Consider the following 19145-nt stretch of genomic DNA (forward strand, 5'->3'; position numbering starts at 1 on the left):
GCCCCTGCCCTCCGCCCCCAACAGGCGGCCCCCTTCCCAGGCTCCTTCCTCGTCTGGGCAGCGCAGGAGCCCGGCAGAGGTGCCCAGTGCGCCGCAGGGCGACTGATCTGCAGTTCTGCCCAAAGCCTGCCGCGGCCGGGATGCGCAGTGAGCCAGGCAAGAAGTGCGCGGAACTTTTAGAAACACTCAGTCTTCCAATGTCAGTACTCTTTATACCCTTTTCATATTTAACAGTCATTATTAGAATCTATAGAATAAATAAAACGTCTATAAAACCCAGAAGGCATCCAAGAGAAAACCTTTTCTCTGCTGAACACTCAAGGTTGGCTTATAAATGACAAATTTTTTGACAAAAATTCTTTGTATTGAGTTGTCCCGTATTTACCAGTATTAGTCCTTCTACCCTCCTCCTCAGTCTCTCTACAACTTTCCTGCTTTTCTCTGTTTTAATTTTATAAATAGCATATGCTTATTATAAATGTATCAGAACAAAATTTTCTAGGTATTAATGTGGAAACTCCCCTTTACTCTCCCCTCTGGAACCCGGTTCCTAGAGAGGCACTGTTGACTACTTGGTGTGCCTCCTTTCAGGCATTTTCTAGATAGAAACACAGTGTCAAGTGCTTATCAGAATTTTTTTCCTTTTAAAAAAATTTAACAGATGTAGATGGGGTCTATATTGCTCTCCACTTTCATTTCTCACACACAACATACTGGGGACATCCTTCCGCATGAATACACACACACATTTACTTCCTACACTGCAGAATCCTTCCTTACCTGAAAGAAACGTTTCTTTTAGAGTAAAATGTTCACAGCATTAGAGGAGCCCCTAGTGGTAAAAGGAATCTGGAAGCAACTTTTGTTAAGAAAGTGAAGCTTTCTTTTGAAACAGGAAAATGCTATTTCCTAGTTCGCCCTATAATTGGGATTTCTTCTGCATATGTAGCAGCTTTCTCAAACCAGGGTTCATTTATAGTGATCCTGAAAAGGGAAATGGAAATATGCTCAATCCAGCCCTTGGTGACAACTGAAGACGCCTCCCTGCCAGCGCTGCCCAGCCCAGGGCTCCCCCGCAGCGGGGAGCTTCCAGGCGGTACCGGACAACACGCAGGTCCTCCTCTCAAAGCCCTCGGGCCCCAGGGGGCCTCAGGGGCCCTGGGGCTCCGGCTTCTTTGGAAATGAATCAGCGGAGCTGTACCTGAAGGGGGACAGGGGAGGGGAAGGAGGGAGAAAGGGGGGAAGGGAGGAGATGGGGGAGCAGGAGGTGGGGGAGGAGGAGATGGTGGAGGAGGAGGTGGGGGAGGAGGAGGTGGGGGCGGAGATGGGGGAGGAGGAGATGGGGAGGAGGTGGGGGAGCAGGAGATGGGGGAGGAGGAGGTGGGGGAGGAGATGGGGAGGAGGAGGTGGGGGAGGGGGAGGTCGGGGAGGAGGAGGTGGGGGGAGGGGGAGGTAGGAAGGCTGGGGAGCTGGAAGACAAGGCCCTTCCCCCAGGCGCAGGCCCCTCCAGGGAAGGCAGGAACCAGGTCTGGTCAAGTCTGGGAATTCATTTGCTGGTGGAAGAGGGAGTTGAGGGTGCTGGCCGGTCCCAGGAGCACCCCTTACACGAGAACAGGAATAACCCGACAGCGCCCCCAGTGAAAAGCCACCGCGTGGAGGGCCTGAACAACTGCGGGGCGTGCGCATGGGAAGCAGGCGGCGGCTGCAGGGGCTCAGATTCCTCTGCGGGCGGGACTGAGAACCTGTGCTTGTCACGGGTTCCCCGCCGCCGCCCCCGCCCCTCGGGGGCCACGCTCTGTCCAAGGGGTTGTATGCAGGCACCCAGGGCCTGGCTCGGACAGCGCAAAGCGGCATGCGGTGACTTCAGCATTCACCCTTCGGACACTGAACACAAACCAGGCCCCACATGACTGGGGACTTTCTCATTAAAAATAAACTTAAGGCTTGTATCCAACCCAAGTGAGCAATTTATTTCCTAGAGTTATTTTTGCTTCTTGCAAATTATTATTTTTAAGGACAAAAATGCAGGGAACATTTTTTGAAGTGCTTTGAAGTATAAGGGTTTTATTTGAGAAAAGTCATGTCAAATGCAAAGTAAAACAAATCACACAAAGCCTGAGATATAAGCAATGTCAGGATAATTCAGAGTGAAGGGACACAGGGGACAGGGGCAAAACAACTACCTCAGCAGCCACAGCCAACGGCTCCCCACGGAGCTCATCCCAGTGCCGAAGTGGAAGCTACATAAGATTAATGCTGCCACCCACTCCTGTCAGACAATTTCCTTCTTCCCTTTATCTCTGAAGCCGTCATCTGAATGGCCAGCTTCTATGGAAGAAAGGGGGTCAGGAAGGGTAAACCCCGGAGGGGCAGAAAGGCATCTCCTGAAAGGAGCAGCTGAGCAAGCCGCTGCGGCAGGACCTCTCAGCTCAGCCTTGTCGCCAAATAGGGCACAGGGCTGTGCGGGACACAGCTGGGTAGGCCAAGAGGCCTATGTGGGGCAAAGGCTAGTGTGAAGGGCAAAAGTTAACCTTCCATGCTAAATGGAAGATTTGGACTGACTCAGTGGATATTCTAGAAACATTCCCAGGGACCAAAATATCAGCACAGCCCTGTTTAACCAGGTGGAGGAGGGACTTGGCTGGTCCTTCAGACTCATGACCTTCTTTTCTCCTCTGGCCAAGACCCCGGGAAAACAAGTAAGATGTTTTCCACACCAATACGTGTGGGAAAAACAGAAAGGCAGGATGACTCAAGATATGCAGGTGACTTCAGGCCGACAAGATGAGGCTCCCTCTGATCACGGTGGTGACACAGCCCCCAACACGCATTTAGAGCTGCTGTGTGCCAGGCACTGCCAGCTCCAGTAACACGCCCCCCCTTCAGGGGCCCTCCTGCTACCCTTAGTCTGGGACGCCCAGCAGGGGCTCTGGGAGGTGAGGGGTGATGCTCCTGACGGCAGGGCCACTGCCAAAGTCCTTAACACTAATGCCAGCGCTGGGAAAGATGTCTGTGCTGCCAGTAGAGTGATGATCTTCCAGATTCTTGCACAGACTTTTTATATTCCTAATTAAAGAGGCAGCCAGCCTCTTCACACTGGCTGTATGTTAAATATACACAAATCCATAACCAGGTTTCCAAATATACTGGAAGCCATTTTGAAAGAAAGGGGAGCAAAGAGAAAGAATGTATTAAGGTCACTGTATTTGGAGTGTCATGAATGGTGACACTGGGCACCAGGTACCAGGTGTCCCACCCAGGCCATGTCACATATCAGGGTGAGGTTACCCCTAAGGGCCTGCTTCGAATTCTGAGGTTGCGCTCTGTCCCAGCCACACGGCGTCAGGCCCTCGGCACTCCTGTACCTCAGGCTCCTGCCTGTAAAGCGGTGTGAGCCTTACTGCCAGTTTCCCAGGGGAGTTCCGAGGGCCACAAGGAATAATTTACATATTATCAGGTCCATAAAGGTTAGCATGTGTCTTATTTACTGAGTCTCTTCTACTACATGGTTTCATTTTCTCTAGAAAAACTTACTCTCCCAGTAAGATGATTCTTTTAGCAAATTTGCAGTAAAACTGCAGCAAAAGGTGAAGAAAATAAAGATGGAAAAAATAGGCCAAGTGTAGAAAAAGGCCAATTTTAATAAAAATCACTCAATTGACCTTGGACATTCAGAAGAAGAACCAGGGAGCATGCACAATAGAGGGCAGGAGAAAATCAAATGCAGAAACAGAGGCTTGTTTATACCAATTCCTGTTTCCAGACTGGGCCCCACGAAGGCAGCCCAGATTCCTGGAGCTCAGGGTCCTGCGTCACTGGGCCAGGAGGCGGCTGCCTGGCGTTTCGTTCCTCCAGCCCCAAGAGCCTATTCAGAATCAAGGACGAGGACTGCAGGGCAAGCAGACGGTGGACAAGGAACCTCCCGCTGCAGGTTACGGCCAGCTCAGTGATGCAGGGCCTGCCCAGCACTGTGGGTGCTTTGGGAGACACATGGACTGGGTGGTGGGGTGAACTTTGTGGCTTCAAACTGGTTTTTCTCTGCCTCTGACTTTATGTATCACGAAAACAGTCTGTGACAAATGTACTTCACAGTCTGTGAATCATGAAATCTGAAGGGCCATCAGCCGCTGCTCTCTGGGCCCAGGGCCTCACCTCTCTCCGGCCCTCGTCATCACTAGAACCTTCATTAGGCTTTGCGCTCTTCCTTTAACCTGAGCAACACATGTGGTGCCCTATTGCCCAAAGGCTGGAAGTCCTCAAACCATGAAGATCAATATTCTTAGTGGTGCAGAGATGCAGGAGTAGAAGGTTATATAATGTTAAGAATCACTCAGAAACAGTTTATCTTCAGTACAGAAGTAAGTACATACACATAATTAGGTATATCTAATAAAATAAAATCTGAGACTGTCTTGCGAAGCCTCGTTTGAGAAATTAATAAGGATTTCCCTTGTGTTGGCCACTGTACATTTTTCAACTGTAATATGACGTGCCATTGAGCAGAAATTTTGTCTTTTGAAGAGAGGGAGCAATTTTGTCAGATATGGCCAGTAACTGAATCTCAGTCCATAGGGGACATTAACAAGACAAAAACAACACAAATTAACCTATCTGTCAATTCCACATACCCCCACATTAATAGGTGTATTCCAACTCTGGCTGTAGGAGGTGCATTTCACACAAACAGGAGGAATCCTCTCTACCAAATCATGAACGAAAATGTCACTGGAATGTTGCCAGCTCCCCACCACTGAAACGGGTGCAAACTGGAGTACCATGTGTATGTTTTTTTTTTACCCACTCAAATGCAAAAGAAAAGTGCTTTTCCATTCTCCAAAATGTCCTGAAGCCTTGTAAAAAAGAACAAAAGCTACAAGAAGGAGAAAAAGTGATTCTGAAAATAAAAATCACTGTTGGCTTCAGTACCTAAACAAAAAGAGTAGCTTCTAGTCACTGGATTCATTGGTCCGACAAACTCCAGGGAGGTCGATCTTTGTGCTACCGACAACACGCACATCCCAAGTGTCCCCGAGGGGCGGGCTGCTCCTGCCACATGTGCTCCATGCCCCCCACCACCCGTGAGCTGCGTCTGGGCACAGGGAGGCAGCTCAGGCCACACCTGGGCAGCAGAATGGGGTTTCGGGCTTCTTCTTTCTCCTTTGAAAGTCTGTTATCTTTAGATTCCCATATCTCTTGAGTATTTAAATCAAGTAAATGTATTTACTGCTCTTTTTACGCCTCCATAATGACCACAATGATGCTTTTTACCCTCTGCAAGGACAGTACCAGCCCCGAATAAATCCACACGGTTAGACGGGATACATTGAGCCCACTGGATGGAAGCTTCCAAGGAGCCTTACCTGGCACTCCCGTGTACATGATGGAGAACACATTGATTGCTATCGTAGCGGCATAGAACACTGGAAGTGCCCGGAGGCCATTGGGGACAGGGTCCTCCTGCACGACAACGAGATAAAGTGGAAGGTCAGGATTCAAGGGGCATCTGGAGCCGACACAGACAAATGACAGAAAACACTGTTAGGGGAAAGCCTTCTCACTGGCATGGCCATGTCACTGCACCAGCGCAGGCATCTCTCCTACACAAACTATCTCAGAGAACCCGCCGTTGCATCCAGCAGACCCGCTAGGGCACTTGGACCACGTGAGCTGACCCCAGACTGAGACGCGGAGGAGAACTGTTCAGCTTGGTAAGTTCCTGGGGCCTGGGGCCCAGCATGGCCTCTGCCTCAGCAGCTCTGCCACTCGCTACTCTAGCTAGGGTCACATTTGCTAAAAACTGACTTTCAGCAAATATTTTGACACTTGGCCCTCTGAGGATGTCCTAAGCCAAATGACTTCAATGCCCCGCATCACTAGTAGGTTTTACGGTCTCTCTGTTACATAATTCAGTTTAGTTCTGTTGATATAAATAAAACAGACATGTTACCATGTGCTATGACTTTCAGCCTTTTTATAAGATGTAATATTTAATCTTTAACTGTTAAATATTAAAAAGAACTGTGGATTTCTCGTCTAATGAAAAAGATTTTACAACTTTAGGCTTCTGTTACAGCAGTCCCTAAATCTAATATGTCAACAAGAATGGTACTGCACATGTGTTAGGCTAAATAATATCTGAGAGATTATTAGAAATGTAGGGTTTTAGGCAGAGTCACAGAGGATTTTGAGGCAAAAATATGGACTGGACACTCTCTGATACAGCACTGATACATAGATGTTGCTTAAATAATTTATAAAAGGACTAATTTCTAATAACCATGTAAGACACTCAGATATTCATAAGACTCTGAGACCTTCTGATGGGAAAAGGCAACTTAGATGTAGAGATAATGTGAGCTGCGGTAGTAAGGGGAAGTACATGGTGCCCCAGAGATTCCTACTGTCAGATGCAAACAGGTATGGAAATCTAGTGTGTGTGCGGAGCAGTCCATCTCATTAAGAACCTGTTTGGGAAGGTCTCAAGTAGCCATCAGCACCTGTCAAGAGGCCTGCGCTGAATGGCAGTGAGGTGCAAAGAACGTGAGAGCAGGGGAAGAAGGTGACTCAAGTGCATGAGAGTCACAGCCAGTGCAGGCAGGGGAGGTGCAGAGCGCCCAGCAGGAGCTGGATGACAGGCGGAGTGGCCTCCGACCTGCCAGGCGCCACGTGCAAAAAGCCCAGGCCGACTGACCCCACACGCCAGGCTGCCCGAATGCCTGCTGCCCCTGGGTTCCTGAACGGGGCTACCTCGGGCTGCCGAAGACGGACTCCCAACCAGACACTTCTGAAGGTGTACAGGTCTTAGGTTGATGTTTTTCAATTGAATCACCTTATGTTTTGTCAAATAACCTGCTCTTAAAACTCAAATGACAGCTCTGTCATTAAGACCTCCTTTCCTCCCTCCTGTCTCTCTCTCCTTCCTTTCTTTCCTTCGCTTCTTCCCTCCAGCCCCACTATGCCACCTGTCCAGGCACCCATCATTCCCTCCTAACAGACATTCGAGCAGCGTGTTTAGCGTGCCATGCACAGCGCTGGGGCCGGGTTACAAGAGCGGGCGAGGCAGTCATGGGTTTCTGCTCTCACCAATCTTATAATTAAATAGCAAAGAGGCCACTGAGCAAGAACTGAAACGCCGTTCAGCATGACGGCACCCTGATGAGAGTAGAGTGCTGCGGGAGTGTGAGAGGGGGCCCGCCGACCGTGGGTGGGCGAGGACTGCCTGCCCAGGAAGCTCTGCAGGCTGAGTGGCAGCAGGAGTTTGCCAGGCAAGGCTGAGTTCCAGGCAGGAAATAAAAAGAGTGCAGGCTGGAAGGCAAGAGACAACTGCACCTTTCAAGTACAAAAATGTTAGTACGGAGGGAGCCCAAGAGAAGGAATCCTAAGTTTGTTCTTATGCAAGGGCATGAGTCCCGCAATAGGCTAGTGGGTGATGCTAAGAAAAAAATGGCTGCCTCTCCAGGTGAGGTCACGGCGCCGGCCGGCATGTGCCGGGGGCTCAGGCTCTGCTAGAACGTGCTCCCTAGAGGTGTGCATTGTGGTTTACAAAATACTGCGGCAACCCCTTGACAGTCGAGAAATTTTTTTCTAGTAGGTTTTCACTTCCATCTCATTTTATTCTTGACGAAACACACCCCAGTTGGTGTATTCTTTCTTCTTATCCTTTCCTGAGGATGGGGAAGAGCCAGTATTTCAAGATGGCTTTCTCCATTAAAACAGAGAACACACCTTACATTTGGGTAAATAAATTCTCCAGCTCTTTTTAGTGATAGTCAATCCAACATATTAACACTATCTCACCCTCTTCTGTTTCACATCCAGGAAATAATTACCTTTCCTGTTTGAGGTCTGCACACAATGCCTGGGAGTCCTGATTCATGAACCAAGTCACAGGACAGGAAACACTACAGTGCAGCCCCCGGTCCTCTGCCTTGACACCTGCCTCCTTGATAATAGTGCCTAATTCTAACTCCAGGGTGCTATGTGCCTTAATGACATTAAAACACAATTATTCCCCTAACCCCCCTCACTATTCATTTCTATAGAGTAGAAGCAAAATTTGTTCTAAAACTCAATTTAAAAAATAACATCCTCACTTACTTTTTTTAAGATGAATATCCTGATCAGCACAAACAGCACGCCAGACATGAAACCAGACAACAGTGGAGATATAAACCAAGAAGCAACTGAATAATTGAAAGAAAAATCTAGTGAATGTTAAAATTCTACATAATTCAAGTCATATTTATACAATACAACGACAACCGACATACAGTACCCACAATAATAAATATTCCTGGAATTCTTCACCTTAACGAGGACCTAATACACACTACCCCTGGCATGCTGTCCTCACACACAAACACACAGTCCCACACAACTGAGCACACCTGGACAGGCAAGTAAGCGGTCCCTGGGCTCCTTTGCCTGCTCCTCTCCTCCGGCCACATGGAGACCTGGCCCTTGCTCCGACAGGGCGGGTTACTGAAAAGGTAGGCTGCCTTTCACACAGTTTTCCCAGTCCGGCCCTGCTGTTCTGACAATTTCAGCCTCTGGCCTCGTAGTTCCTGACTCTGGCTGCCCCATCGGGCATATTCAGGGAGTTTTCAAAAGCTAGTTATGCTCTGGCTCCACCCCCAGAATTCTAATTTAAAAGGTTCCGGACAGGGTCTGGGCATTGATATCTTTAAACTGTTCCCCCAAGTAATTATAAAGTGCGGCCAGAGTTCTAGAAGCCTGTTCTAGAAGCCTGGGATCGAAGGTGATTTTCCAGGCCATCTATCTGTGTCCCTGCTTGGCAGGCTGGGGTACATCCACAGGGCTCCTGAAGCCACTGATTCTTAAAAGGATGAGCAACCCAGAGGATGGAAATGGGGCGAAAGAGGATTTTTTACAACGGGCCGGTTGGTGGTTTTGAGGACTGAGTGGATTTCCTTCCTGCTAAAATCCAGAGCCAGGAAGCAGGTGGTCAGACCTCTCAGAAGAGCCAGTTGGGCAGCCAGCAAGCCAGACGCAATACTGAGCACTTCCTCTAGGGGGCAGGCTGGGAGACTCTTGAATGCAGTTGGGGGCGAGGAGGGGGTGAGGAGGGAGGTCGCTCTGGGCCTTCCGCATGCCTATGAACTCTTGCCTCCTGGGCTCTGAAGGCCTTCTCTCACCAGGGCCTAGTTTTCCTCCAACTACAGACTGATTTTAGAAGCATTTCTTCCTTGCTCAGGAACGATACATAAGACACTGATTTTCAAAGCTGGTTGGCAATGTAACGTTTGAAAACAGTGCTTGGAGTTAAGAATTTGTCCAACACATAACACTTCCATTAAGACATTCAGAGGGGAAATGCATTAGCCCATAGGGCTTCTAGACCTTAACATTCGAAGGAGAAAACATAATGGTAACTTTTAATAAAACTTACTCTAGAGGATGCAAACTTTCCTTCTTATAGGTAAAAGAAAATGGCAATTACCAATCTTGACAAGCTCCATCCACTGGACACCTTTTGTGCCGATGGCAACGAGCGAGAACCCTATCGTAGAGCCAACGATGCAATGTGTTCCTGAGATCGGCAGTCTCAGGAAGGACGCGATCAGCTGCCAAACAGCTGAACCTACCAGGTGGGAGAGAAAAAACGTCAGGTACAGAGTGCAGTGCACCAGTCAGCACAGGGGGAGGAATCCAAGCTGCTGTTCTCCATACAGCACGTCCCTGGGCTCACTGTCCATGGACTGTTCCTGTCCAGGGCACTGCAGTCCTGACAAAAATCGCTCAGTGAACTCCAGACAGAGGACCGTTCTTGCACACTGAAGGGGTAACGAGGGCTTATTTAAGGGAAGGGCGTGTAAGCATTTCCAGAAAGCCTCCTGATGCCAGTCGTTGTCTGCTGGCCTCACGTGCAGCTGGGGGTGCGGACGATGAACTACTTCCGGTGTGAAGTGTGGTCCAGACCAAGGACGAGATCAAAGACTCGAATGGGGGCAGTGAAGGAAGAGGGGCCACATACTGGAAAAGATTTCACTGTCGTTATGCCCCTTGTCCTTGAGGAGGAGGGCCAGATCCTCGCATGTCCATCACACCTCAGTAAAAGAAGAGGGACAGGCAATTCCAGGCTCCTTTTTGTACTTTTGCTTCTCATATGAGAAGCAGCTGTATCGACCTGAGGCTGGACGTGTGCTCTCAGCCTCTGCCCAGGAAGCCGGGCCTCTTCTCTGCTCCCCCAGGCCTCCCACATCCTTAGGGGTAAGAGGACACCTGAGGTTGGGTGCTGTGTCCTTGTACCTCATTGTCACTGGTCTTTTCCAGGCTTGGCGTTTCTCTGGGCTACAGTTCACTTCAGATATTTTCATAAGCAGATCAAGTTCTGCAGTGAGTATTAAAGGCATCAGCAGGGCGAGATCACTTTCAGCAACAGTTGTTGAAAAGCTCACACAGAAGAGAAAGGGAACAAAGGGCTTGGCTGATAAGCAGGGCACGTCATTAATCCCAAATGTTCATTCTGGACATTGGGGTGCCTGGCAGCAGCAGAGCTCTCAGTAGAGCCCCGGCTCCTTCTTCAGAAGTACCTGCTTCACAGAGGACCACCAGTGGCTGCACAGGGCCCAGTCTGTGAGTGCCTCACAGCTGCCCCATGCACGCAGGGCACGCCAACCTGTGAGGCCAGTTGGGCTGTGACCCTGTCTGCATCTGTCCCCAAAGCATGTGCTGGGAGGAGGAGAGGCCAGCCTGGCAGCCTGACTGGCCAAGCTGGGGACAGGCTCCACAGCAGTGCCCCCAACTTTCTGAAGCCTTTGCATCTAAGCCCTGGGCTCCTCAGGGACTACTCTGTTTTGAAAATAAAGCTAGAGTTTCATGGGACTAGAGGCATAACTTAAAAAGCAAACTGTATGATTTATGTTCTTATAAAAAAATTAAAATAATCTAGTGGAGGTGAAGGGAATGGTATGAACTCACCCAAATGAATTCAGCCCATGGGGTCATCCTTCCAGAAAGCTACTATCCTGTCTGTGGCTGACTCCCTAGCCTAGTCCTGGAGCAGCAGGTGGGGGCAAGGTGGGCCTGAGAACCACAAAGAAAGAAAGGGGCTGGGGCAGGTGGGGAGGAGCGGCTGGAGCTGGAGCGGCAGGGACCTGCCCATGACTCTGGCACCTCAGAGTTCCTGAAGGCCACAGGGCTACTCTAACGTCAAGGGAAACAGCGGGAGCACGAAAGAGACACTTTAACCTGAGATAATGACATTCCACACAGAGGGAAGGGATGAAGTATGGCGTAAGGGTGGGGGACAAACCCAGGGAAAGTAGGGGGGAAGGCGGGTGTCTCTGAGGTTGCTGGGAAGACAAGAATGCAGGCCGAGGTGCAGGGTCCCGGGAGGCAGGCAGGTGTGCAGGAGGCTCGGCAGCCGTGTGGGTTGTGTGCGCTTCAGGCCTGTTCATTCTACCGCAGGTATGTCCGTGAGGAGACAGTGAGTTCTGAACTCCGGATCTGGGGGACCCTTGGTGGTTTCATACTAAGTGCTGAGCTAGGGTCCCAAAAGATAGTTTGCTTGAGATGTGCAGCTGCCATGAACTGGTACCCAATGAGCCCAGCGCCACCACATCTCTGTGAGAAAGCTCAGAGGCCCGTGGGCTTGGGGAGATAATATTAAAGAAAAGGAGCAACAAAGAAACAGAATAGGAGGAGCCAAGATGGCGGCATGAGTAGAGCAGAGGAAATCTCCTCCCAAAACCATATATATTTTTGAAAATAAAACAAATACAACTCTTCCTAAAAGAGAGACCAGAAGACACAGGACAACAGTCAGACTACATCCACACCTGTGAGAACCCAGTGCCTTGCGAAGGGGGTAAGATGCAAGCCGCGACCTGGAGGGACCCAAGCACCCCTCACTCCAGCTCCCAGCGGGAGGAGAGGAGTCGAAGCGGGGAGGGAGAGGGAGCCCAGGACTGCTAAACACCCAGCGCTAGCCATCCACACCGGAGCGCAGACACAGTGCGTGCGTGGGGTGCTGGATACTAGGGAAACAGGACAGTCAGACCTGTGAGTGGGTCCCCGCAGTAGGCGCCCCTGGGACAAAGAAAAGCGAGTGCTTTTTGAAAGTCTTAAAGGGACAGGGACCCCACAGCTGGAAGACATGAACAGACTAAAAGTCAAGGGATGGAAAAAGATATCCCATGCAGATAACACGGAGAAAAAAGCAGGTGTTGCAGTACTAGTATCAGACAAAATAGACTTCAAAACAAAGAAAGTAACAAGAGATAAAGAAGGACACTACATAATGATAAAGGGCTCAGTCCAACAAGAGGATATAACCATTATAAATATATATGCACCCAACACAGGAGCACCCACATATGTGAAACAAATACTAACTGAACTAAAGGAGGAAATAGAATGCAGTGCATTCATTTTAGGAGACTTCAACACATCACTCATTCCAAAGGATAGATCCACCAGACAGAAAATAAGTAAGGACACAGAGGCACTGAACAACACACTAGAACAGATGGACCTAATAGACATCTATAGAACTCTACACCCAAAAGCTACAGGATACTCATTCTTCTCAAGTGCACAGGGAACATTCTCCAGAACAGTCCACATACCAGGCCACAAAAAGAGTCTCAGTAAATTAAAAAAGATTGAAATTCTACAAACCAACTTTTCAGATCACAAAGGTATAAAACTAATAAATTGTACAAAGAAAGCAAAAAGGCCCACAAACACATGGAGGCTTAACAACATGCTCCTAAATAATCAATGGATCAACAACCAAATTAAAATAGAGATCAAGCAATATATGGAAACAGATGACAACAACACCACAAAGCCCCAACTTCCGTGGGACGCAGCAAAGCAGTCTTAATAGGAAAGTATATAGCGATCCAGGCACACTTGAAGAAGGAAGAACAATCCCAAATGAATAGTCTAACATCACAATTATCGAAATTGGAAAAAGAAGAACAAATGAGGCCTAAAGTCAGCAGAAGGAGGGATATAATTAAGATCAGAGAAGAAATAAATAAAATGGAGAAGACTAAAACAATAGAAAAAAATCAATGAAACGAAGAGCTGGTTCTTTGAGAAAATAAACAAAATAGGTAAGCCTCTAGTCAGACTTATTAAGAGAAAAAGAGAATCAACACACAGCAACAGAATCAGAAAAGAGAAAGGAAAAATCATGACGGACCCCACAGAAATACAAAGAATTATTAGAGAATACTATGAAAACCTATATGCTGACAAGCTGGAAAACCTAGAAGAAACGGACAACTTCCTAGAAAAATACAACCTTCCAAGACGGACCAAGGAAGAAACACAAAATCTAAACAAACCAATTACCAGCAAAGAAATTGAAGTGGTAATCAAAAAACTACCCAGGAACAAAACCCACGGGCCAGATGGATTTACCTCAGAATTTTATCAGACATACAGAGAAGACATAATACTCATTCTCCTTAAAGTTTTCCAAAAAATAGAAGAGGAGGGAATACTCCCAAACTCATTCTATGAAGCCAACATCACCCTAATACCAAAACCAGGCAAAGACCGCACCAAAAAAGAAAACAACAGACCAAGATCCTTGATGAACGTAGATGCAAAAGTACTCAACAAAATATTAGCAAACCAAATTCAAAAATACACCAAAAGGATCATACACCATGACCAAGTGGGATTATCCCAGGGATGCAAGGACGGTACAACATTCAAAAATCCATCAACATCATCCACCACATAAACAAAAAGAAAGACAAAAACCACATGATCATCTCCATAGATGCTGAGAAAGCATTTGACAAAATTCAACATCCATTCATGATAAAAACTCCCAACAAAATGGGCATAGAGGGCAAATACCTCAACATAATAAAGGCCATATATGAAAAACCCACAGCAGGTCCTAGCCACGGCAATCAGACAAAACAAAGAAATACAAGGAATCCAGACTGGTAAAGAAGAAGTTAAACCGTCACTATTTGCAGATGACATGATATTGTACATAAAAAACCCTAAAGACTCCACTCCAAAACTACTAGAATGGATATTGGAATACAGCAAAGTTGCAGGATACAGAAATCTGTGGCTTTCCTATACACTAACAATGAACTAATAGAAGGAGAAATCAGGAAACAAGTCCATTCACAATTGCAGCAAAAAGAATAAAATACCTAGGAATAAATAATGGTGGGGGGGCATGGGGAGGGCTGTGCAACACAGAGAAGACAAGTAGTGATTGTACAGCATCTTACTACGCTGATGGACAGAGGACTTGAAGGGGGGAGTCTATTAAACATAATGTTCCTCATGTAATCGTAGATTAACGATAACAACAATATATATATATATATATATATATATATATATATATATATATATATATATATATATATATATATATATATATATAACCAACCATTGGCAAATGGGAAACCATAAAAAAAAAAAAGGAATAAAAGGATGGGGGAAGGAGAGAAGGAAGGGATGTGGAATGTGGAAGCAGACGATGTGGAGAATTTGGCATCTGAACGGAACGAGCTTTGGGTTAGCCGATAATCATTACACCACCTAAATTTATGGGGCTCCCACTGGCAAGGAAGCCGATTTAAAAATCTAGGTGACTCAAATTCCCAACAAAAAGGCTTTGAGATTCATCTAACCACACACCGGAAGGAAGAACAAGGAGCCAAAGCAAAAGAAACAGAACCAAGCTGCTTCCCCGAGACCCCAACCTGCTTGGGTTAGCTGAGTAGTTCCCTTCTTTTGGGAAAGAGCTGGAGGTGGGAAATCTGAGACGCTGGACAGGTCATGCTGTCCATGCTGAGAGTCGGCAGGGACCCGGCCCAGCTCGCAGGCCTCCCGTCTGGCCAGGGGCTGTGTGGCCTCATGGACAAATCTTTCATAAGCACCACCTCTCCTCAAAAGCTCCATCCAACCGACGGAGCAGCTCCTGTCTGGATTTAACTTTATCCGTGTTCTTTATTTCTCCCTCAGTTTCTACACATTCTGCGTGCATCATCCTAAATGGAAAAATCTAGATTTCAGCTTGATATGATTATGGCTTAGGTATCAATCTGGCCGTCAAGGGTGAATTGTGCAAGCCACTATTATTTTTCTAAGGGAGACTTCAATGATATCTATGATGAGATATATTTGTTCCATGTAGGTAGGTAAAACCCAGCCATCATAACAGCTGGGGGAGTTAGGACAAGTGTCACAATGTGAAATAGGAACTCTGAGCTACCACAGCCCGCTGTGCTCAGCGTTCAATGCCTTAGTACATCAGTCTGTTTTGGATTAGATGCCTCAACAACTTCTCGGGCTAACTTGCTGCAACAGAAAGATGATAGGCCTTCTTAGATTTGGCAAGTAATGTCCACATTCTGGGTGCTTAGGAAATGCTAGGGAGGTAAGTAATTAGGGTCCTGTGGGATTGCGGCTGTGTTCTCCGAGCACCAGCGCCTTAGCTCCTACTACAGGACCCTTCCTACGAAGGATGTGTCCTGCTGAAGGCGGGGGATGGAGTCCCTCTCTGCCCTCCTGTCCCTAACCAAACTGCCCCTTCCGCCAGTGCTCTGCTGCGACATCAGTGCTCTGCTACCCCAGCGCATGTAGAGGCAAGCAGAGAACGAGCCCATCTGCAGCGCTTACGGCGTTCCTGCCTGGGCCTTCCTTACAGCCGGGGCAAGGCCAGAGGGACGCGCCTCACGGGGCTTCCAGACGACGGTCACCCCGTCGGGCAGTGAGCAGGTCACGCGTCCAACCAGCCTGTCTGCTTACTGACTTACTCCACTGCCCCAACGTGCCCAGAAAGCTTGAAACCACTGTAAATAGGTGACACACAAATGACTTTCTGGTCGGAAGACAAAACAAACTCCCAAATGGAGCTCCTTGAGGTAAAATCAGAAAATCAAAACTAACGCTAACAGAAGGACTACACCTAACGTAGAAGATCAGAATTTTGTGAAACACAAGTGCTTAAAATTCATTTGGTAATGGCTTCAAAACTTAAACCGAGAATGCAAAAGTTAAGTTAATAAACACTGTTTTATTGAAATCCAACTTTTTAAAACATAACATCTTATGAAAAACCTATAAAAAATAGAAAGAAGCCTTCAAGGAAATATCCCAAGCAAATCTTCCCAACACATTCACTTAGATTATGTTTCTTTAAAAACTGCAGCAACTTTAAAACAATAAAGAGCTATTCTACAAATACCTTGTTTTGTACTTTATGAGAAGTACTCAGTCTGTTTTAACAATCAAGTTTCTAAAAATTTGAGAAAAATAAATGTTTGAACACTAAAAAAAAATCGTAAAGTAAAATGCAGAAGGCAGAAATAAGAGTCAATATAAAACAACTTTTCAGAAGGGCACAGCAAAAATAACATACACGGGCGTGACAGAAGCGCAGGATGGGGAAGCAGGTGGGGGATGCCTGCCCACTGTGTGCAGGGCAGCACCACTTACCGACCATGGCACTCACTTCCCCGGCCATCAGCGTTTCCACCGTCTCGTTGTAGAGGTTCACATCAATGATGCCTTTTCGGATGGTCTCTCCTACCTTCGCTCCCAACAGCACCGAGCCGGCGGTTTCAAATACTGATGCCAAAATGCACGCCTGCCTCAGGGTGACCACGCCAGAGCCCACAGCAGTACCGAATGAATTGGCAACATCGTTTGCACCGACAGAGAATGCCAAGATAAACGCTATGATAAAGCCCAAAATGACCATCCACAAATACTCGTCCATGGCCATTTCAGAACGTGAGTTCCTGGTGCTTCTCTTTTGCAGAAATATTTTAAATGAACAGAACTTGAGGTTATAAGCGTCAGAAGGCCGACAGTTCTTGTACACAGGGAGTTTGCTCTGGAAAGTGCTGGGTGATGTTGGAGCTGAACAAACTGCTAACTGCTGGTTTTCAAACTACTGTCTGTGCAGTTCATTTGGTTGTGTTCAGTCAGGGGTAAAACACATTCCATATTTTTCCTCCCAATCTGGGAAAGCTGTGATGTCTCTTCCTGTAACAGCAAGAAAACAAAAGAAGTCAATTACCCTCAGCAACCTGTCACAGTTTGTTCTTTCAGAAATGGATGTTTTAAGCCCACTAATGGGATCTAACTTCGGCCTCTGGCAGACCGAACTGTAGAGCAACTCAAGGAAGGTTATAACAAGGTTCACTGCCCCCCACAAACAGCTGGTTTCTAGAATGTCAGAGGTTTACAACTGTAACTTCTTTATTATTTTACAGTAATAAAAGACTGTCACATGCTCTACAATTCCAGAATGGTAGGAAGCCTTAATAGGGTGTGCTTTTACACAATTTGAAAAATATACATTTGGTCATTATTGCCAGAAAGAAAAAAATTCCCTCAAGGGAACAAAAGATAAAGAAATCAGAACTGCCAAGTTAGGTTTTTCAGTGTGAGGTGCGCCTGATTTCCTGCAACAGTTTAATAAGCACGTGGGACTCAGGGACGCCACAGGATGTGGCTCATTATCTACCTGCATTTACTCATAAGGACGAGCACTTCACGTCATGAGCACAGTCATGTGTCTAAAAGAAAGTTTCCAGGTTCTAGGACAAAGTGACTTATCCAGAGGGTAACAGAGGTAGGAGCTGCAGGGCCTGGCAGAGGAACAGAGAAGGCTGGAGGGTGTAGTGCACCCCACTTTCCCATGCTTCCCATCTCCCATAGAGGAATGCCTGAAAGACCTCTGGGGTCTGCAGGGCCCCACCCCAGCTCCTGGCCTCAGCTGCTACCCACCCTCTCCCTCAGTGGCTCCCTGTTGCTCCCGGAGAACACCACGCAGCTCACCTCAGGGCCTTTGTAACTGCTGTCCCTCAGTCAGAAAGACTCCCAATAGCTCATAGCTCACCCCTTGCTCTACCAAGGTCTCTGCTCAAATGTCACCATCAGAGGCCCTCCCTGACCTTGTAGGGAGCAGCCCCTCCCCCACACCACTATCCATTCCTCTCACCTGATTTTTCCCTTCTCTATTTATCACTGCTTTCATTCATTCACTCATTCATTCTTGCCTGTCTCCTCTCACGGACACAGGGACTTGCTGGCTTCATTGCAGTATCTCCAGTACATGCATTAGTGCCTGCACATGGTGAGCCATAACAAATGTGTTGAATATATAAAGAGAGAGGCTATTAAACAAATGAAAATAGAAAAATTTTCCATATTCCTCTTTTTTGGGATGATGACATGATACAAAGTTAATATTTCCATGAAGTAAAAATGTCACTAAAATCTTCAGAACCATGGTATTCTTTTATTAGATACTCAAAATACCACATCTGTGTATATTCTCTAAATGGTTTAGGCATGTAGAATGGTGCCTGGCGTAGTGTGGTTTTTGCTAAATGCTCAGTGAATTGAACTGAACAAATGAGGCTCATTTTTCCATGTCATACACAATATAATTATCAGTCAACAGGACACAAAATTTTATGTTCACTATGATTATGGCAATGTTAAATGCATATAAAAAGACCAAAAGGTAATGTACTGAAATTGTAACAGCAGCTGTGTTTCAGTGGTATTTGAGTCACAAATTTTTGTCTTTTCTCCAAAACTGCATATTGTGATCACGTGCTTTTCAAATTAAAATAATACATAACCAACCCACCAGTAAGCATATGTTGAGAACCATCTATGTATGCAATGCTAGAGGCATACAGTGAAACAGAAAAGGTGCCCGGACAGATGGGCATCTTCTAGGAAGTGTAGCCTATGCAATTCTGGGAATCAGATGCCAAGTGAGACAGACAAAAAGACCACTGTGAAGGCAAATGACAATGTTCTGCAGAAAACATACTTCACTAAAATCATGGGCCTGGTACATCTATAGGTGAAAATACAAAATAAATGTATTTTTGGACCAATTTTATCAATGTTAAAAAAAAATTCTTGATGAAATCCTGCTCGTCAGGTTAGGCTGCCAACAGGGCAAAAGAGAACGTTTAACAAGTGTGTATTGAGAACTCCTCTGTGCCAGGCACCAGAAAGAGAATGATGGGGGAAAATGGGTGTGTTCCTGGTACACATGGGGCCCACAGGCCAGCGGGGTAAACAGATGCTCACCAAGTACAGCTGTAGTGCCTGGCTATCAGCCAAGGGAGTGCCCGCACCTCCAGCGTCACGAGGGCGCA

General features: G+C 47.0%; 1 protein-coding gene across 2 annotated transcripts in view; it reads right to left on the reverse strand.

The window, feature by feature from the left end:
- Positions 1–19145, reverse strand: part of SLC20A2 (solute carrier family 20 member 2) — a 126582-nt gene that overhangs the window by 31293 nt on the left and 76144 nt on the right. For both annotated transcript variants that reach the window (XM_073218842.1, XM_073218843.1), the window contains exons 2-5: positions 16453–17004; positions 9461–9601; positions 8098–8183; positions 5361–5457 (exon numbers count right to left, since the gene is read on the reverse strand). In XM_073218842.1, coding sequence (XP_073074943.1) covers positions 5361–5457; positions 8098–8183; positions 9461–9601; positions 16453–16741 — 613 coding nt within the window. In that variant the 5' untranslated portion in view covers positions 16742–17004. The remainder of the gene's footprint in view (positions 1–5360; positions 5458–8097; positions 8184–9460; positions 9602–16452; positions 17005–19145) is intronic.

This window comes from Manis javanica, chromosome 12 (assembly GCF_040802235.1).
Source record: "Manis javanica isolate MJ-LG chromosome 12, MJ_LKY, whole genome shotgun sequence".
In the NCBI taxonomy this organism is placed as follows: domain Eukaryota; kingdom Metazoa; phylum Chordata; class Mammalia; order Pholidota; family Manidae; genus Manis; species Manis javanica.